Source organism: Zingiber officinale, chromosome 3A (assembly GCF_018446385.1).
Source record: "Zingiber officinale cultivar Zhangliang chromosome 3A, Zo_v1.1, whole genome shotgun sequence".
Taxonomy (NCBI): domain Eukaryota; kingdom Viridiplantae; phylum Streptophyta; class Magnoliopsida; order Zingiberales; family Zingiberaceae; genus Zingiber; species Zingiber officinale.
This window is the reverse complement of record NC_055990.1, coordinates 153,619,951-153,642,108: the sequence shown is the minus strand read 5'-3', so window position 1 is coordinate 153,642,108 and position 22,158 is coordinate 153,619,951. Positions and strand designations below refer to the sequence as shown.

The window sequence follows — 22,158 nt, the reverse complement described above, 5'->3', positions numbered from 1 at the left end:
GTTTAAATTGCCCCTTAGCCCATTAAGAGAACACCAAATAACCAAAATCTCAACTTAGTATCTCTTATGATTTTCCTTTAAGTGTGCCAATGTTAAGCTAATTTCAAATCCTCATAACTTGGCACCTTTTTGCTCTTCAAGGCTTAATCACATTTGATTAAAGCATGAATTTTCTCTTAATTCCTTAAGAAAGTATCAAAATTCTAACTTGATTTTTCTTATACTTTTCTTAAGTGTGCCAATTTAGATTAAGTTCAACTCTTCAAATTTTGGCACATATATTACTCTTTCAAAGAGTAATCCCATAATCCTTTTCATTTTCAAAGGTTAACAATAACCTTGAAAATGCTCTCAAGTGTCAATTTTAATAAGGTTGGGTTAGCTACCCTTCCAATTTGAGTTGACACTCTCTAAACTCATCTAGGGTGTAGAGAATATGTTCCTAGGAACCCAAAACCTATTGGTGCTCCTTGGATGCTTTAGGTACTCACTAGGGATGACTTCCCTAGATACCTTCCTAAGGACCTTTCTAGGCTTCTTAGAAGCCTTGGTCACTTCAACTAGGTCACTTCTAGGGCTAACTTCCCTTGTAACCTTCTTTGTGACTTTATTTGACCTTTTTGGAGCCTTAGTCACCTTTACTAGGTCAACTCTAAGAATGACCTCCCTTGTGACCTTTTTTGTGACTTTGTTAGACTTCTTGAAAGTCTTAGTCACATTGGTCTTGCCAAAAGTACTTTTAGGGATTCCTTCCTTAGTATCTTTAACTTGACCTCTAAACCTAGGGTTAATCCCATAGCTATATGGAACCCTATGAAAGGAAGTCACATCCTTCTTGACTTTAGGTTTGTATCTCAAACCTCTATAGCTATTGGATGACTCTTGTCTAGCTCTCCCTAGAGTTTGCTCATTTTGACCCTTAAGCATGTTTTCCATTCTTGCTAAGGTCCTTTCTAAATTATCAAGTCTTGTCCTCAAGACTTGGTTTTTACTTCATAAATTCCTAGATTTTGGTTTTTCATTGAATCCTTGAGCATGCCCATTTTTAGGCATATATCTAAAGTCCTTGGTATTATTGCCTAAGTTGTTACTTATCTTCTTAACCTTAGGTGTGGTAAATCTAGCATGAGGAGGAATATATTTATCCTTAAGGCTACATACCTCCTACTTTCATGATAATTTGCATTAAAATGATAAAGATTATTTCTAACATGCTCTTTACCATTTCTAAAATGAATTGTGTCATTAAATGTTACCTTGGGTTTGCTCTTAAAAGCTCACCCTAGACTTGTGCTTCCTCCTCTAACCTTGACCGACTTCTTCCCCTTTGGATATTGACTTCGATAATGTTCATTTTGATTACACAAGAAACACACAATGTGTTCCTTGCTCTTCTTTGTTGTGGGGATTGTCTCCTTGGGCTTCTCCTTGCCCTTAGGTACTACTTGGCCCTTCTTCTTGGACAATTTGGGACACTTACTCTTGTAGTGCCCATGCTCCCTACACTCAAAGTAAATGATATGATTTTTATTATTTTCAATTAAAGTTCCTATACCTTTGCTTGTAGGGATGATGCTTGATTCTCCATTTGATGTAGTTTGAATTGTGGAGGTGGCATCATCTTCTTCTTCTTCTCCTCTTGAGGATGTGGGTGCTTTCACCTCTTCCTCTCTTGAAGATATAGAAGATCTCTCATCTTCTTCCTTCTCCTCCTCTTCCTTCTTCTCCTCGAATGTTGACCTTATGTCAACATCGGATTGGTCCTTCTTTTCTTGGACCAATGAGCCCTTCTCCTTAGACTCATCCACTCCTTGGAATTGTGACGGGTCTTCATGATAGGCAATGATCTTCTTCCAAAGATCACATGCACTTATGCACTCACCTACACTCACAATGATATTAGAAGGTAATAAATTCAACAATATTTTTGTTACCTCCTTATCCGCCTCCACTTGCTCCTTTTGTTACTCGGTCCAATATCGAGGTCGGAGGCGTTTACCCTTCTTTTCCGTTGGAGCTTCAAATGAGTCCTCCAAGACCATCCATTGGTTCCAATCCATTTGGAACTAAGTCTCCAATCGATTCCTCCAAAAATTGAAGTCATTTTTGTCGTATGGAGGTGGAATCCAGATATCCCATCCGAGTGGTCCTTCGGACTCCATCTTCTTCCTCTAGTTTCTTGCTCTCTTGGCGGTTAGTCCGTAGAAGAGCGACCTCGCTCTGATACCAATTGAAGGGACCTTTGTGCCCGCTAGAGGGGGGTGAATGGCGGTTAGTCGCGCACTTGCGTCATTTGCTTCGTCTTGTTGATAATATGCAGAGGAAATGAAATACAAGACTCATAATGCTAACACCTAGGGTTTACTTGGTATCCACCTCAAGTAGAGGTGACTAATCCAAGGATCCACATACCGACTCACCCCTCCACTATGAAATACTCTTTCTTGGTCGCAGCCGGAGGCGGAGAAGCCTCATACAAACCCAACACACAAATACAACTCACACAAGAAGAGAAATACAAAAATACAAGTGAAACACACACTCTTCTTGTTTACTTGCTGCGTGTTGTTGTTGACTCTTGAATCTTGGAGATGCAGTCCAAGAATCTTCAAGAACTGGCAAGAATCTCTGGAGAAATCGTTGTGAAAGTCGGAGAGAAATCGCAGGAGAAGAACGCAAAGTTCTGGCGAAGAAAACGCTTCACCCAGGCTTTAAACAGTGCTCCTAATCGATCCAATTCATCCCCAATCGATTGCCACGTCAGCACCATCCATCAACTACATCCTGCCCAACAGTCGAATCCCAATCGATCAACCGATCGATTGGGAACATCTGGATCGATCGGTGGATCGATTCAGAAGATTTCTGTGTTCTCGCGATCGCGCGAGAACTCCCCTGCCCAATCGATCGGCAGCTCCCAATCGATCGTCCGATCGATTGGGAAGACCTCTGTGCTCGCGAATTATGGTCCTAATCGATCGACCAATCGATTGGGTCATTCCTTCCTTCGTAACACACTCCAATCGATCCACTGATCGATTGGACCCTGGTTCAATCGATCGCCCGATCGATTGATCAGCTTGAACTTGACTCAAACTCAAGTCCAAAATCTCCAACCCAACTCCTGGTCAACCGTGACCTATTGGGTCTCCATGCCTAGCATTTGGCCACACTCGACCAACCTCGAACTAGCCTTCTAACCTCCTCCATCAGCCTTGCGTCCCTCGGATATCTCCCCATTCTTCACGCCTTGCCTTCAAGAGCTTCCTTCGGCCTCATCCTAGTTTTCGAGTTCTTCTTGCCAAGTCACACTAGGACTTACCTTACCAAGATCACATACTTGGACTTACAACCTTTGCCAAGATCACACTTGGACTTTCCAATTACCTGACTCCTCACCAGGACTTTCTCCTTTGCCAAGATCATACTTGGGCTTTCCAATTGCCTGACTCCTCACCAGGACTTTCCAATTTTGCATGGCTCCTCACCAGGACTTTCTCCTGCCTAGCTCCTCACTAGGACTTTTCTGTTGCCTGGCTCCTCACCAGGACTTTCTCCTGCCTAGCTCCTCACTAGGACTTTCCTGTTGCCTGGCTCCTCACCAGGACTTTCTCCTGCCTAGCTCCTCACTAGGACTTTACCTCTACCTAACTTCCAGTTAGGACTTCCAGACGCCTAACCTCCAGTTAGGACTTACCCAGTCAAGTCTCCTGTCATCCCTAACCTACTTGACTTGTTTTCTTATCAACCTGGTCAACCCTTTGACCATCTCCATAACCGGACGATTTCTCCAGCAATCTCCTTATATTATCAAACATCAAAACTCAAATCCTGACTCAAGCTTGACTCAACTCAAGCTTAGTCAAACTGGTCAAACTTAACCTAGGGAAATTGCCCCAACACTTAGCACCACTCTTGGCACTCTTTGACAATGACCTACCTTGCATATTTATCATGCATAGGCGACGATTACAAAGGAGGTTACATGGTGGTTGCACCAATCCCTTGTGCCACATGGATAAAACCAACTTAACTTACAAAACCGTTTTGTCCACATGTCTTGGCTGCATTGGCACCATGCCAAGTGGTAGTCTGCACCCTTGTGCTTTGCCCATTATGATGTTGCATTGGTCCTATGCCAAGTGTCAGCATTCACCGCTTGTGCTTCTCCCCATGGCTTCACTGCATTGGTCCACGCTAAGTGTCAATCTGCACACCTTGTGCTTGACCACGATCTGGCCTCGTTGGCACCATGAATAGTCCATCTGTCCGCCTAGTGTTCGCACAATGGCTTCGTTTCTTTGGCACCACGGACAAGTCATCTGTCCGGTCCATCTTTAGCTCCGCTTCTTTGGCCCCACGCCAAAGTCTGTTTGCACACCAAGTGCTTGGCCCACGGCTCTATCTCTTTGGCACTACGAACAAGTTCATCTGTCCGCTCCCTTGGTGCCACGGACAAGTCCATCTACCCACACCTTTGTTACCACAGACAAGTCCATCTGTCTGCTCCTTCAGCAACACAGACAAGTCCATTTGTCCGCACCTTTGCTGATTGGCATGCCCTGCTCTCATGCCTTGCTCGCCCGATTGCCAAGTCTGCCATATGCATGATTTGTGCTTGGGTAGCACCCTGCGTGCTACCGTATCCGTTACTTTGGTGGGCCTCGTGCACAAGCCACACCCGTATCATTGCCAACTCCTTTTCCAATAAGATTTGGGCTTTGAACAACCCCACGCCACCGCTCCGTTGCTTGACATATTTTGCATGCCAGACTCAATGGATTGCCAAGTCCGCCTCCTGCAGACTTGGGCTTGGATAGTACCCTGCACATTTGCAATCTGCTGCTTGGTAAGGTTTGCACCCATGCCACGCCTGCTGATTTGTCAAGTCCGCCTTCTGTAGACTTGGGCTTGGACAGTGCTCCGCGCACTGCTAGTTCACTGCTTGGCATGACTTGTGCTCATGTCACGCTTGCTGGTTTACCAAGTCTTCCTCCTATAAGACTTGGGCTTGGACAGTCCCGCGATGTCGCTTTACTTGGCATGCCTTGCGTGCATGCCACGCCTTGAACATTTGTCAAGTCTACTTTCTATAAAACTTGGGTTTGGACAGCCTCGCCAGTGCACTATCCAAAGTCTTTGCTGCTTGGCATGTGCCCCACGTACACTAGCCCATCGCCAAACGCCAAACGCCAGTGGCCAGTAGAGTTGAAAGTCGCCTGCAGCCGTTTGTTAGCACCGCGCGCACGTCGCCCGTCGCCCGTCGCCCGTCGCCCGTCGCCCGTCGGAATGTGCATGTGCCCGGGCCACGCAGTGGGCGTGCTCGCGCGCAGTGCGGTGGGCAGTTGCTCAAATACTCCTCGATCGAACCCATGCAACATCTCTGCGCACGCAGGCAGGGCAACAGAAGTGGGTGCGCAACGCAATACCTAAACGAGGGAAGAAAGAGATGCTTTTTCAGCTCAACCAACATGAGGGTGACATCTTAACTTAGCCGTAACATGCATCCTCAGGCCCAGAATCTCCTTTTTCAAACCACTTGCCTGCTCTTCTCTATCGAACTAACATGGAGAGCAATGACAGGCTAAATAAATAAATAATATGAAATTATATTACAGATGCTATCAAATTGTATCATAAATACCATTAAATAAAAGTTCAAAGTTCAGTTTAAGATTTATGACCAAACAAGAGATGTACTGAGCTAATCAACATGCGCGCGCAGTGATATGCACTCGTGAACAAATTCTTTAACTTTATGTCCCAACAAAGAGGCACCACTTCATACGAAAGGGGCTTCGTACCAATTACCTCTAAGCTAACCAACATGTGCACTGGTTTCTACTTGCAAAGATATAGTTAGATTTGTGGATCAATGGAGATGCATTCTTTCACGCAATTACATGTGGGGAGGCGTGAGGATAGTTAGATTCATGCAACTGATTGAGACACACCCCCTTCGCCCAATCACATATTATGCGCAGAGGGCAATGTTAGCTTGGCCAGCACTGGCCAATGTGGACACTGATCTTTTACTTGCAAAGAAATAGTCAGTATCGATAAAAAATTGATAGAGCAAGAATGTCTTTGCCGGTTCAAGATTTCCCTCTTTGTTTTTTGGATGCTTCAGCAATGGTGGTGGCTTGATCTCTGGCTGAATAACTGGTTCAAGATTTTGTTTGCAAGCTAACCAGTGGGATCTCTGTGATCGCGTAAATCACGGAAAGAAATTTCTGTGCAAACAGAAATAAATATATGAATCTCGTAGTCAGTCCTTAAATGAGTCAAACATCACAGCTTAATAAGTGGAAAATAGTTTTAAAGCACCGATTGGTTTGATGGCCATTCAACACGAACCACATCAGTTCTACTCTGTTTCTTCCTCTGTTTACCAAAACTGGGGTTCAACCGCTTCGGCTGTTACAATCTATATAAACCCTGTGCAACCTCCCGTCCTCCCCCATCCTAAGCCATTGACCTCGCCCTTCAGACTAATGGCACCTTTTCTCATCCCCTTGCTTTTGCTCGTCCTCCAGAATCTCATCTTCATCAATTCCCAACCATCTCCTGGGTACTCCCCCAGTTCCTCACTGAGCCCAATTAAGTTCGGAGAAGGTTACACTAACCTCTGGGGACCCGAGCACCAAACCATTTCTCCAGATCAGTACTCAACCACCATTTGGCTCGACAGCAACTCAGGTCTGTTCGGACAAACTTCAGCTAAACTTGCCTCTTCTTTCGGCTCAAAAATATTGGCCCGTCGTCGATGCAGGAAGTGGATTCAAGTCGATCAATTCTTACAGAAATGGCTACTTCGGGGCCTCCGTCAAACTCCAAAGTGGCTACACTGCCGGCACTAACACAGCATTCTATGTGAGCAAACTGCATGCTTCCTCTGTCTCTTCTAATCTCTAACACATTAGCCGATGATTTGCTTGATCTGCAGCTTTCCAATGATCAAGCGTACCCTGGATTCCATGACGAAGTGGACATCGAATTCCTGGGGAACATAGAAGGGCAGCCGTACGTGCTGCAGACGAATGTGTACGTGAGAGGCAGTGGCGACGGCGGCGACGGTCAGATCGTTGGCCGGGAGATGAGGTTCCACCTTTGGTTCGACCCGACGGCCGACTTCCACCACTATGCGATTCTTTGGAATCCAGATGAGGTCATGTGAGTAATAACAGACTTCACTCTAACATAATAGCCATAAATTCCTCAACAACGAACTCTCGATTCCATGATCTTGCACTATACCGATTGCAGATTTTTTGTCGACGACGTGCCGATACGAAGATATGCTCGAAAGATGGAGGCGATATTCCCCGAACGGCAAATGTGGGTGTATGGCTCCATATGGGACGCATCAAATTGGGCCACTGATAATGGAAGATACAGAACAGACTACAGGTATCAACCTTTTGTGGGGAGATACACAAATTTTAAGATAGGAGGGTGCACAGATTCTGCATCGTCGAGCTGCCAGTTGGTGTCCTCGTCGCCGTCTGGAAACGGGCTTAGCTCGGAGCAATACGCAGCTATGGAGTGGGTTCAGAAGAACTATATGGTCTACTACTATTGTCAAGATTACACGAGAGACCATTCTCTCACACCTGAGTGTTGAAATTAAGAGCATAGTTAAATTATGAGTAGCTAGCGTTGTTTTAGTGTTACTTAATTATAATTATGATGGACCGCCCTTCTACCGTAATGTGTTTGTAGTGGAGGCGACTCTAATGTAAGAGTGTGCTCATAATTAATCAATATTGTATACATTTATTGATATGATACTGTAAAATGTGGTCTCTGAACTCAGATGGACAGTACAGACGGAGGTCCCCAACTTACGGACGGGCAGCAGTGGACTGGTCTCCGATGGTGGCCAAGATCACGATCAACTGTCCGCCGACACTGCCATGTCGCGTTTATTATATATATAAAAATACGGCGGAGCATAAATGATTGATCAATTGTAGCAAATGGAGAGTGGTTGTCGGTGTCGGTGGGAGGCTGTGCGTTCGGCACGCGGCCGTTGAGATCGACCGATGGATCAGGCAGGAATCGGCGCATCGGTTGCCGATGTATTTTATTGGGCGGCGCGTCCGCTGGATTTTAATTTTTCAGCCACGCCACTGATAAAGCATCTTTCAGTATCCAAGGCTATAACCAGATCAAACATTTGAGATAGTGGATCTGACAGATTATTAGGATAGACTTTCATGTACATTTGCCAATTTGTTCTAACCATCGATGGTAAATTTTTATGAGATCAAATTAATTATTATCTAATTTAATTAATTATCGATCATCTTAAATTTAACATTATTTTACCTAATTAATTATTCAGTACTAAGACGTCATCTCTAGTTACAATGCAGTAGAAGTATATTAAATTATATATTTAGGGTTTGATTTCTAATTATAATTTATTTATAGGATATTTTTCAAATTGAACGCGTAATTATGGGATATTGGACTTTTGGATCGTTCGTCGCGAGTATTTCCCAATTTATTCTGAGAATTGGTAAGAAACTTCCATGGGGCTGAATTGTAATCTCAGGTTTGGTATTATCTAGTTCATCAATTTAATACCTTTGGATTACGGTGCAACTGAAAGGTGTCAAGTTGTTATTCAAGTACTCACAGTTCGATCTCCTACCTACAACGTATTTATAGAGATTTTTTCCTCTAAATAAGATATGCAACCACGGGATGATGGACTTCTGGAGCACCCATCACAAGTGCTTCTCGATTTACTCCTAGCAGTCGATGGAAAACTTCTGTGGTACCGGATTGGTTGTCCCAGATTCAATGTTATCTGGTTCATCATTCAATATTCAAGGCACATATTTGCGATAATAGACAGATAAATTCTCGATCGACATGTCTTGGGAAAAAATTACTTTCACCTCCCGGTCATTAAAAGTCGACTATAAATGAATCTCATGATTTATATCCCTTTTATCCTTTACGTAATTCAAGAGGAGGTATTTTAAAATAAAATATTTTAAAAAAAATAAATGATAAATTTAGTGAGCCTCATTAATTAGTCATGGGATAATCAATCTTGCCTCATAAAAATCTCCCATTGATCATCAGGATAAATTGGAAAACGTAAATGACGGGTAGCCCAGAAGCCTAGCATCCTTTGAGTACGCCCCGTTTGTAAGAAAAATTTCTACAAATATATCATAGTTGAAGATCAAACTACGATTACCTAAATAACAACTTGAATATCCTACCACTATGACACCATAGCCTCGCGACAAATATTTACCCTAGGTTATCACGGGGAAAAAAAATTATCACTGAAATTTTGAACTTATCCTACCCAAATTGATATCAGGCTTCCCATTTGGGCTTCTTGATCAAGGCAAGTAGCCCAACTAATTGGGCTTGCGAATGGGAGACCAGCTTGGAATATACCCTCTCTTTATTGTGGGTCGAATGGAGCTATTTTAGTTGTGTTCACTCAACAAATTCAGTTGATGAATTTAAAGGTTTATTCTTCATTTAACATACGCCCCTTCAACTTAACTCTTCTCACTATATGAGATTTTTTTTTTTTCATTTCAAATCACTCAGATAATAGTTTTTTTAGAGGAAGATCTCATCTCATTTTAGGAGATTGTTAATATCATAAGTATATATATGAGATACTATCCTCTATAAATTACACTGAAAAGGGTAAGTTGATTTCAAGTTCATCAGTTTGTAAAACATGACCTCGTATGGATGTGATTTTTTATATAATAATCATTCCGATAGTTAATTATAAAATTTTATAGTTATCATATATTTATAAGATATAAATTATTCATTCCTCTACTATAACTAATTATTTTATTATTATTTCATATAAACATTACATTCAATTATTTTAAGTTGGGCGAATTGCACTAGAGCCAAACAATTTTAACAGGTGGATTTGTAGGAAATGAGAACGTGGACTTGCTCACGTGTCTTCTTCCTTGAGAGAAAAAAAATTCTTTTATTTTTAAGATAATTTTCATTATAAAAGGTGCATTCAAGCGTGGTTCACATAGAGGTGTGAAAGAACGAGAGGAAAAAAAATATTTGATGATGCGAGATTTGATTTGTGGAATCCTCGAAAAATGTTTGTCACTGTAACCTTCTCGCAGACGGTAAGAGACGACTTCTTCCATCCAACATTTTGCGCCTCCTTTGAATTTCATCGTAACATGATTTATTGTTTCATACAGTAAATTTCAATGATAATTCCTTCATTAGACCAGAGTATTAGGAATTATACCTAGTTGTGATTTCTCATCACAGTTTACACGACTAATGTGTCATAGCAGATGAGGGCCGATGACTGCATCACGGTAGTAGGAAGCAGACAGTAGGGTCACAGGGAAACCGGCAACAGGATTACAGGTCGATGACCGAGTCGCTCGCCGGCGTTAGCGTCGCTGCTCGGTAGCACACTGCCTAGGTTGGAAAATCAGTGTCAAGATTTCCACCAAAGACAGGCTCGGGTCATAGAGGTATGCTGGTGACGGCATTCAAGAATCGCCGAAGGTATCTCGGCTGGCCAACGATGTGTCACTGGCCGGGGCGCGCTGAAGAGCACTAAAAATCACCTCTCGCAATGGTCGGTGATGCGTCAGGGTTTGGGGCGCGATGCGTCAGAGGACCGGCGACTGTCTGAGTAGGTCGGCGATTGGCCTTCATGGCCGCGACCGTGTCTATCACAGTTGCATGGAAGCACAGGCGTACGACGTGCGACGTGGGTGGCGTGCGGCAGAGAAAGTGTTGAGAACAAGAAACACGAAGCACAGTGTTTCGTGAGAGAAAGTTTGATTTTAATAAATTAAATTAAAAAAATAACGTTGTGTTTTTTCCTTCTGCATGATAAATTTTGTAGAATTCAAAATAGAAAAAAAAAACGAAAACTTTCGAATACATTAGCAAAAGAATTTTATTTTTCTATGCATATTTTTTTTAAACTATCGTATTTAAAAAAAAGTATATTATGCAGGTTTGAATAAATTATAATTGGTTGATATAATTAGATTCGATTTAGATTAAATCATTAATTAATTTAATTGAACTAATCTAATTCAAATTAGATTCGATTTGGGTTGATTAATTGAGCTTAATCATATATGATCAAATGACTAGATTTGTCCTATTGGGTCTAATTTGATTAATTAGATTAGATTTATTCTAATGAGTCATACTAAAACCAATAAGCATTAATTTGATCAAACAAACTTGAGTTTGATCAGTAAGTCTGAAATTAACTGAAATGAACTTAGATTAAACAATAACATAACATAGGTACAGAAAATCCTTGTCCAATTAGATTAGTTCTAATTGAGGGCAATAGACCAAGTTTAGGATCTGGATTCCTGATCGACTGGTCCAATGGGTTAGTTGACTTAAACTCTTAAAAATCGAGAAGATTTTATTTTTCTTGATTTATTGTGTTGGTTCTATGCCTGTATAAATTGAATTAAGCCGATTTTGTACTGGTTAGTCAGTTTTGTAATGACTTATTTAATTCCATTTTTTCAGATAGCACGGACGATTACTACATTGACTCGTTGCAAAGTGCGACGGAACTAGCTTAGGGAGGAAATTCAGGAGATAAATAACTCTGCTTACGGAGTCTACAGACACGTTGGACGACTTGATGACCTATTTTGGAAACTTGAGTGAAAAGAGTTTTCAGTCCTTGACAATTATAGGATTTGGACTTTGATGGGTTTATTGCCAGAGTATCCTAAGGTGATAGTAGATTATGTTTTGGGGGGGGGGGGGGGGGGGGGGGGCGCGTCACATATTTAGAATTATGTGAGGAACTACTTCACCATATCGCCGAAGAAGATCCTGAGAGTTCGAAGAGGACCCTAAAATGATCGAGGAAGGTCTAGAAGAGGATCCAATAGAGAATCCTAAAGTTGTCCCACCTGTGATTACTACAAATGAGTCCAAGTTAAAAGGGATAATGTGGGTCACTACACTAATGTCTGTCCTAGTGAGAGTGGTGTTAGAATATCTAGTTTATTAGAGTTATGTTATTGTTATTGTTATTATCATTATGTATGAACAGTATTAGTCCATTTAGTGCATGTCAGTTTGTTATGTGTTAATAATATGCAGCATATTTTTATGTTAATGATATGTTCATTCATATATTTAATTTATGTTATTTACTCTACATAATATATGATAAATAATTAGTTCATTTTATTAAATGATTAGTTTATTTAATTAAAAAAACATGATATAATAAATAAGTAGTTTATTTGTTAGAATGTGTGTAACATAATTAACCAATATTGATTTGATTAGTCAGATGAATGATGAGTGAAAATATAGTCATTTCTTGATTTTGTAAACCAACTCAAATTAATATTAAGTCAATCATAAATTACATGCATATGAATTACACTGAACACTAAATAATGTGTTTATTTATGATAGATTATGACAACCAAAAATATTATAGCTGAACTCAACAAGGGTGAAAACTTGATGGGGATAACTATAAAATCTGGCACCTCGGATACAATATGTACTTGAGGAACAAAAAGTTCTGGAGACTGTAAATCAAGTTATGGTAGAACCTATAGATTGTCCCATTGCATAGAACAGACGAGATCTTGATACCTATAAGGCATGGAAGAAAAAAGACTCCACTACAAAGGGCATATTGATTAGTTCAATGATAGATGACATAGCTTTTGAGTATGAGTCATATCTTTCGGCTCATGCAGTCTGGGTAGACCTTAAGGAGAAATACAGTGGAATAAGTCTGAGCAAGCTTTGACAGCTGACAATCAAGTTTGACAGTTATAAGAAGCATCTGAATGTTTCAATAGTTCAACACCTTAGGGAGATATCAAACATGATTCGGGAGCTTAAAACTGTTGGTCATGAGTTGACCAATGAACAACATGTTCAAGCAGTTATTCATTCCCTTCCAGATTCTTGGGAGACCATGAAGCAGACCCTAACTCACAGTGAAAATATCAAGACTTTCATTGGCATCTCACGCCATGTAGAATTAGAGGCGGAGAGAGTTGAATCTACAAAGATTTCTAGACTAGCCTATGTGGCTGTTAGTTCTGTTGGATTATCTAGATCCATGAAAAATAAATGGTTCAAGAAAGGGAAGGGAAAGAAGAAAGAAGCTGCTACTGTGGGACAAGACCCAATTAAGAAGATAGGAAAAAAAAACTGGAAAGAAATCTAAAAACAAGTTGACTTATTTTAACTGTGGTAAGAAGGGTCACTTCGCTTGGGAGTGCATTGAGCCGAAAAAGATAAATCCAAGTGTGTCTTCTTTTCTTCAACATTTTGTTGCTAGCTCAGTGTTGTTAACTGATTATTATCCTTTGTTAACTATAGATTTGGGAGCAACAAACCATGTAGTTCGGGAGTGAGTTACATTTGTAGAGTATCGTCGGGTACCAACTGACAACAAATAGATCTATGTAAGAAACAATGCAAGAGTTAAAGTTAAAGAAGTCGGTACTTGCAAACTCAATCTTCGTGGTGGTAGTGTTTTGTTTCTACATGATGTCTTGTATGCTCCTGAAATTCGACATCATCTTATTTTTGTTACGTGTTTTCTTGATTTAGGGCATTGTATTAATTTTTACAATCGGTGTATTGAACTTAAGATTGGCTCAGTGTCAATCGGACATGATTTTTTAATAAATGTTTTATAGTTCTTGATGTAGAACCAGATGTCAATTGTGCAATTGAAGGTTATTTTTCGAGCATTGCTCTAACTAGTGATGCAGGTATAATTGATGAGATTTGGCATGCTAGATTAAGACACATAGGACAAGAACGTATGAATCGGTTGGCTAAGGAGGGTCTATTGGGCACTCAAGCTAAGATTTACTTGTCTATATATGAGCATTGTCTTGCTAGAAAAGTAACTAGGAAATTATTTGATAAGACTATTAGAGTTGAATCACCATTGCAGTTAATTCATTCGGATATTTATAGTCCAATGAATGTGAAGGCTAGACATGGAGCTTCCTATTTCATTATATTTATTGACGATTTCTCTCGTTTTGGTCATGTGTGTTAGATCGAGTCGTATGTGAGAGGGGGTGAATTATGTGGTTTTTGAAAACTAGTTCTTTTTTGTTTTAAAAATAAAGTATAGGTAGTGGAGAATAAGAAAAATAATCAAAAATAGAAAATACCAGAAAAACACAGGCGGTTTACTTGGTTCAGAGCCTACGACGACTCCTACTCCAAGACCTAGGTCTTGCAGACCTATCGATGGGTAACCCACTAAATGCCTCTTCCAGAATCACCAGAAGAGGTGATCGAGTACAAAAATAGGGACAGTGCAACAGCCTACACTTCCCTTTTAAAATAGTAATAATTAGAAATGTAACACTTAATAAAAGGTTACCAATAATTTGGAGTACTCGATGTGTTGCAGTCGGTCTGTCGGAGATGATCGGATGTCTCAGAAGCATAGCTTGGTGGTAGGTAGACTTTCTGCAGCAGTCACAGAAAGCGAGAGCAGACGAAAGCTCAATCGGATGTGCAGTAGCTCATATCGAAGTTGTATATCAAAGTGTGGGTGAGCACCTCTTTTATTGAGCTTGGAAGGCACCTTCCAAGGCCTTAAAGGCACCTCCAATTGGATAAATCTGATTTCAAAACTTGTTGAAACTTATTTTTCGAGAAGGTTAAACTTTATCCTGTAGAAGGTGTCTTCCATAGCATTGAAGGCGTCTTCCAGGAATAGTGTGAAGACGCCTTCAAATGGTTGAAGCCGCCTTCTATGAAGGTGCCTTCCATCTCGTAGAAGGTGTCTCAGGTGAACAGTACCCGAGGCCTTTTGTGTTTGTCTTACTCTGCAAAACGTGTTAGTCCAATAAACTTGCAAGATAAATGTTAGCACAGTAATAATAAAGAGTAGTAATTAGATTCTGTCTCCCAAAGATCGGGATCTAGTCAAGGTCTCAATTTAATTTTTTAAAATGGACCTAAATCAGACTGACGCCTACTATCCCTTCGAATGGGAACGCGTCCTCACTTAGTCACTCTCCTCCAGTGACTTACCTCTACTTATTAGGTGTCGAGTTACCCTTCGGAATCACACATCTAGACTTCAGAAATTGAACATCTTGACCTATCGAAATCGCACATCCGATCTTCATCCATTGAGAATTGTACATCTCGACTTACCAGAATCAAACATCCGGGTTGCACCCTTCGGGAATCGCACATCCTGGCTTGTCGGAATCACACATCCGATCTTTATCCATCGAGAATCGCACATCCCAACTTACCGGAATCACTCATTCGGTCTTCACTAATCGGGAATCGAACCTCTCGACTGGACTTTCTTCCAGTTAGGAATCGAATATCCTGAAACCTGTGCACTCGATAAATGCATTAGATCACAATAGTATCTAACTTAACTCACTTGTCATTCATCAAAACCTAAGCTAGACCGTTACTACAAATTGCACCAACAATTTCCCTCTTTTTGATGTAATGACAACCTGAGTTAAAGTTAAGGAAAAATATTCAAAAACATATGATTTTAAGAGAGATAAGATAGTTAAGTTTTGTTCTCTTGATTATTTTTGGGGTTAAGTTCTTTGATTTTTTTTTTATTTTCCTTTGATTTTTTAACTTAAACTCCTAATCCTCTCCCTTTGACATTCATCAAAATAATGTGCAAATAAATATATCAGATTGTGAAACATGTAATAAATCTTGTGAAGTAAGCATGAAATGTAACAAAATAATTATAAATTTTTTAAGTTTATCGGAGAGAGGAGTAAGTGTAACCAATTTCATTTGCAAAACAAGCTAACTTTCGCAAAAATAATTTATAAAGTAGCTTTCAAGATATTTTCAGGCTAAATTTTATAAAGCTGGATTTTGCAAAACAAAATTTTCAAGAGTTTATAAATTATTTCTCAAAAATTTATTGTAAATGCATAGCATAAATTCTCAAAAGTTTCGGTAAGTAATAATAAGGAGTTTCAAGAATTTGAAAGCTATTTTTAAAAATACTTTAAATAAGAATTTTTAGTTTAAAAGTATTTTCAAAATGTTGAGAATTTTTAACTTAGAAATATTTTTGAAATGCTTAGAAATATTTTTGAAATATTTTCGCAACACAACTTTCAAAACACTTTAACAATTAATTTTTCAAAAAGTGGTTCACAAAAAACTTTTCACAATGGATAAAAGACGATTTTAAAAGTTGGTTTCAAATTATCTCCCCCGGACTCATATGTATCAAAAAAAATATTTATATAGAAAATCATCTTTAAATGTCTAACTGTTAGTTATTAACTAACTACCAGAAGATAATAGTGTTCACTTGGTTAGTCAAGTTAAGTAAGTGTATCCAATTAATGTTTGACGAAAAAATGGATTACTTAACCTGATCACTGTAATATTTGGTATTTTACGCCTAGGTTTCTGTTGATGTACTGATATAAGTATCTTAAGTCCAAGTAATCTACCCATGCATCTCACGTCATTCTAGGTTTTTGAATACACAATCAAGAAAGATCTAGTGTGTTTGTAAGATGATCAAGTTCTAGATCTATAGAATCATATTTTCTATGAAGATCTAATCTAAGGCTAAAATAATTTTACAACACTAGAGATGGAAAATTTTGGAAAACATAAGTAAATAAATTTTCTAGATTTGTAAATCATTTGAAAAGTTATTTGATAATAAAAGTCATAGTCTATCGTGTACATTCCTAGTCATCTTCATAAATTACTAAATTTGGATTCTGGTAGTGGTTAGGTGAAAATGTTAACCAAATTTGACTTTGATCCAATATAGTTAAGTTCAATATCTCCTTTGGCGACGTGATCTCTAATAAAGTGATGTTTAATTTCAATATGTTTGGTTCTTAAATAACGCACTGATTTTTAGTTAAGTTGATTAATTTACACTCGTATTGGTTTAATTAATTGATAAGTTAATAAAATTTGAAATAACTAACTAAGATAAATACTTATTGAAGTTAAAATTTAATTAATGTTTCAATTTATGTTTTATTTAATTAAGTTTAAGTTTTAAGTTTTAATTTAAATTTTAAGTTTAAGTTTAAGTTTAAGTTCAAGTTGATTAAATTTTAGTTGATTCAATTATTTGTTGTTGAATCAAGTCTGTGACCAAAACTCGGTGGCAAACTAAAGTTCGTCTGGACTTCCGGCTAAGTGCATTGGCAACCACATTAGCTTTCCTTGGGTGGTAGCTAATAGTACAGTCATAATCCTTCAGGAACTTCATCCATCTCCTCTGTCGGAAATTGAGTTTCTTCTGAGTGAAAAGATATTTGAGACTATTATGATCAGTAAGAATCTCAAATGTAATATCATAAAGATGATGCCGCCAAATCTTCAAAGCAAAGATAATAGCAGCCAGCTCCAGATCATGTACTGGGTAGTTTTTCTCATGCTCCTTTAACTGACGAGAAGTATAGGAGACTACTACCCTACCGTGTTGCATCAAAACAACGCCCAAACTCTATAGAGAAGCGTTGGTGTAGAGCACGAATCCGTCCTCTGCAGAGGTCAAAACTAGAACCGGTGCCGACACTAATCTCCGCTTCAGCTCCTAGAAGCTGGTCTCGCATGCTTCTGACCATGTGAACTTCATGTCTTTCCTAGTTAGGCGTGTTAGCAGCATAGCAATGAGAGAGAAACCCTCAACGAACCGTCTGTAATATCCGGCCAATCCCAAGAAACTGCAGATCTCCTAAACTGATTTCGGCTGCTCCCAGCTAGTGACAGCCTCGATCTTCTGAGGGTCCACGGAAATACCTCTGCTAGAAACCACGTGTCCAAGAAAATCGACTGAGGATAGCCAGAAAGCACACTTACTGAACTTCAGATATAGACGATGTTGTCGAAGAGTCTCTAAGACAATGTAAAGATGTTGTGCATGTTCCTCCTCGGAAAGCGAGTAGATCAAAATGTCGTTGATAAAAATGATAATGAACTAATCTAGATACTCTAGGAAGACGCGGTTCATCAAATCCATAAATACTGCTGGAGCATTGGTAAGCCCAAATGGCATTACCAAAAACTCATAATATCCGTATCTGGTGCGGAACGTTGTCTTCTGAATATAAGAATCTTTGACTCTCAGCTGATAATATCCGGACCGCAGATTAATCTTAGAATACACTGATGTACCTCTGAGTTGATTAAACAAATCCTTGATTCATGGTAAGGGGTGCTTATTTCTGACGGTCATTGCATTCATCTAGCTGTCTATAATCGATGCACAATCTCAGAGTACCACCCTTTTTCTTGACGAACAATACCGAGAAACCCTATGGAGATATGCTAGGCCGAATAAATCCCCTGTCCAATAACTCCTGGAGTTGGACTTTTAGCTCGTCCAATTCTTTCAGTGTCATATGATAAGGAGCTTTCGATGTTGGCGCAGTCCCCGAAATTAGCTCAATAGCAAACTCCACTTGTCTTTGGGGAGGCAAACCTGGTAGCTTATTTGGAAATACATCCAGATACTCTTGGACCACTGGAATGTCTGAGATCTGAGATCTATTGCTATCGTCAACATTAATTAACGACAATAGAAATCCTTGATAACTATGTGACAGCAGCTTCTGAGCCTGAATCACAGAAATGGTCGATATACCATCATCCCTGATGCCAGTGAAATCCCACAAGGGTTGGTTCGGAGGTCGAAATGTGACCACCCTCATCTGGCAATCAATCGTGGCATGGTATGCTGATAGTCAGTCCATGCCAAGGATAATATTAAACTCAACCATTTCCAGTACCAATAAATCTACAGTGAGTATATGGTTGTCGAAGTCCAATGGGCATCCTCTGACTTACTGAGTGACGTCCAATGTATCATCGGACGGTAAGAAGATGGTCAGTCGCCGCGGTCTAAGAATAGGTAATCTACCAATCTCCCTCATAAATACTCGAGAAATAAAGGAATGTGAACTACCAGTATCAATTAGCATATCAACAGAAAATGCATAAAGTAAAATTGCACCGCAGAAAACGGATCCGTCGGCCCGCAGTGCATCCTCTCTGGTCACTGTGTGAATTCGTCCAATCTCTGGCGGGGGTGGAGGTGGTAGCACTGCCAGAGGTTGCTCTGCCTGAGCCGAAGTCTGAGCCTGCCATTGAGGTGGTGTTGGATACTGAGCCAGAGATGGATATGAGGGTTGTGATTGATACTGAATTGGTGGCTGGGGCTACGACTGGTACTAAACTAGTGAATGTGGATGGAGCTGATACTGGACTAGTGGCTGAGACTGCGACTGGCATTGGACCAGTGGTTGGGGCTACAGCTGATACTTCACTGGTGGCTGAGGCTGCGATTAATACTGAGGTCCCGAAACAGAACCCTGCGATACCGTGTGAGCACTGGAGTGCTCCTGTCCATGCATGTCATATGCAACTACTGCCAGAGGGGTTGTCCTCTACGGATGATGCGAAGCTTGGGCCTTCTGCCCCCCCCCCCCCTCGCTGAGTCCCTGTCTGACTGAACTATCCTCCCTGAACATAAACCCCGGAAGCCACATGCTGAGCCTTCAGCGAACAATCTCGGCTCATGTACCTAGATAGTTTGCAATAATAGTAAACTGACTATCCCAGAGAGCAAGCTGATGTGACGTGATCTCTGGAGCCATGTCCGGTGCAGTGCATGTCATTGAAGGACTATTTCTGGTTCTGTTGAGAAGATCGGAAACGTCCTGACGAAGTCCGCCTTGATTTCTAAGGCCGACCAAATGTCCTAGAAGTACCCTGACCCGACTGACTACGACCACTCTGTTGTTGTCCGGTAGCCTATGGTTGCTAGGTCTGTTCTGAAGTTAGATCTGTCTGCTTCCTTTTCTTGTCCGCATTCTCTCTATGCTAAGTCACCTCAATCATAAGGGCTTTATCCAATGCCTCTATATATGATGAATTATCAAAACCCGCAATCTTTACTTGAAGATGTCCATCCAGTCCTTGGACAAACTGAAACATACGTGACATGTCCTCAGCAACTAACTCTGGACAAAATCTGATTAACCGATTAAATTCAGCATTGTATTTCATCATTGCATAGTTGTTTTACTGAAGACTCAGAAAATCCTATCGGCATGTCATCTGATATGATCATGGAAAGTAATGGCTCTCAAAAGCCTCTCTAAATCTCGCCCAAGTGATGTGTTGCTCGCCTATGATCGAGTGCTATGTATTCCACCAGGTATCGACCTCGTCCCGTAAATAGAAAGAAACCAGCTCTGTTTTCTCCCACTCGGAGCAAGCCATATAAAAGAAAGTCCGCTCCATAGTCTCTATCCAAGACTGAGCCACGCTCGGATCGGTCTCCCCACGGAATAGTGTGAATCAACTTTTCACCGACTCTGCCAAGGTTGGGATCCGGGCTCGTGCCGCAATCATATCAATAGGGTGAGTAGGGATCACCGTTGGAACTGACAGAACCACTGGAACTGGTACTACAAGTGGTACTGCTGGATAGGTCAAGGAAGGTACCCCTGGTGGTGTTGCATAAGCTGGAGCAGGTACCGCTGGTGGCACTACAAGGTCAATATGGGCAGGAGCGACTAGAGGTATAGCAGGTGGTGGTACCAGATAAGAAAGAACTGGTACTTCTGGTGTGGGTGCCATGTATGCAGTAACAAGCACAGGTGGCGGTGGTGCAGGGTACGTCGTAAGCACAGCTGGAGGAGGTGTCGAGTTCATAACAACAGGCACTGTGGGTGGAGGGGTCGGGTCTGTCGCAGGTGGTACCGCTGGTGGTACAGTGAATACTGTAGATGTGGGTAACTTTAGAAAAGGAACCGTCAGGATCTGAGAGTCCGACGCGCCCGCAGTACCATGAGGGGTCTGTCCTTGATTGACAGGCTCAATCCCAGCAAACCTCTCTAGCGACTCCATCGCTAGAGATTCCAACGCCCTCTTGCATAGCCGTCCTGCACCACATCTCAGCACGAGGACACGTGTACTTCACCTCATATCTGTTAAATTATTACCCAAGTATTAATACAAGTACCTAAATTATAAAATTCATCATCATACCTATTTGTCGTCTGGAGATGTTCTATCGCTGCCAAGTCTCCACATTTGACCTCGTCTAAGAATACCTCAGAATTTCGAAACATGAAAATCAATGAAAATCCATATAAATCCGAAAATACCCAGATTAACTCGCAAAAACCTGGTTTTGATACCAAATAAATTGTCACGCCCCGGGGAGTCTCTGCCAGAGAAAATTTCGATAGCATCTCCCTTGTATGGGTGACAATATGAAACTTTTCTATAAGCCCTCAGGGCTTCTCATAATCCTTGGCCAACACGGTCGGAACATATACCATAATATAAACAATCTACGCAGTTTATATGGTACAACCTCGGCTGACAATCACAACCACAGAATTTAATAAAAAGCTACTCCACTACAACGAGGAAAGCACAACCCACAACGTAAAAACTACCGCAGTGGAAAACATGGGCATCATACCCGAATCACGATATAAAAGCCACGAGTGCAAGACATACATCACAAGTCCAGTTCACATAACAAGAAACAAAAGACCAAAAGTAGAAAACTATTACGCACATCCCAAGTCCAGTTCACATAACAAGAAACAAAAGGCCAAAGGTAGAAAACTGTTACGACACGGAGTGGGGACTAGCAACAAGAACCCTCCTAACGACGTTATCCTGAAATATAAATAAAGCAATGGGGTGAGTTTAAGAATTCAGCGGGTATCGAGCAGACATGCATAATAAGATATAACTATCAATAATAATTATACAGTACAGTCTCCTAAACAATAACAGGTAAATGTAAAACTGAATAACGGGAGAAGTTGTACTCACCGGGACCTCCTATTCGGATATAAGGGTCGTCAGACCAAATACATCATGTATCCTGTATGCATGTCAATCATATGCAGCCACCAAAATACAACATACAAAAATGCAGCAATTATAAACAATAAATGCAATCCATGCATATGATGCAAATGACATGGTCACCCCTAACGCCAGTCAGCCATCTCACACGCGATGGTGAGACCGAGTGGGTAGGGCTATGACAACTGTGCAATCTACCATCACTACTCCTGAGTGACCGAGTGGACAGGATGTTGTCGGAGTACACCTATCCTC

At 40.7% G+C, this 22,158-nt stretch overlaps 2 protein-coding genes across 2 annotated transcripts; one reads left to right on the top strand and one right to left on the bottom strand.

Moving 5' to 3' along the window:
- Window positions 1-6,323: 6,323 nt before the first annotated feature.
- LOC122052895 (xyloglucan endotransglucosylase/hydrolase protein 31-like) lies at window positions 6,324-7,783 on the top strand. Its single transcript, XM_042614635.1, has 4 exons — window positions 6,324-6,699; window positions 6,773-6,873; window positions 6,947-7,173; window positions 7,267-7,783. The coding sequence occupies exons 1-4, from the start codon at window positions 6,339-6,341 to the stop codon at window positions 7,622-7,624; spliced, it is 1,047 nt and encodes a 348-aa protein (XP_042470569.1). The 5' UTR covers window positions 6,324-6,338; the 3' UTR covers window positions 7,625-7,783.
- A 12,587-nt stretch (window positions 7,784-20,370) lies between these two features.
- LOC122050795 (extensin-like) lies at window positions 20,371-20,922 on the bottom strand. Its single transcript, XM_042611672.1, has one exon. It carries the CDS (start codon window positions 20,920-20,922, stop codon window positions 20,371-20,373), a length of 552 nt encoding a protein of 183 aa, XP_042467606.1.
- Between the last annotated feature and the right edge of the window lie 1,236 nt (window positions 20,923-22,158).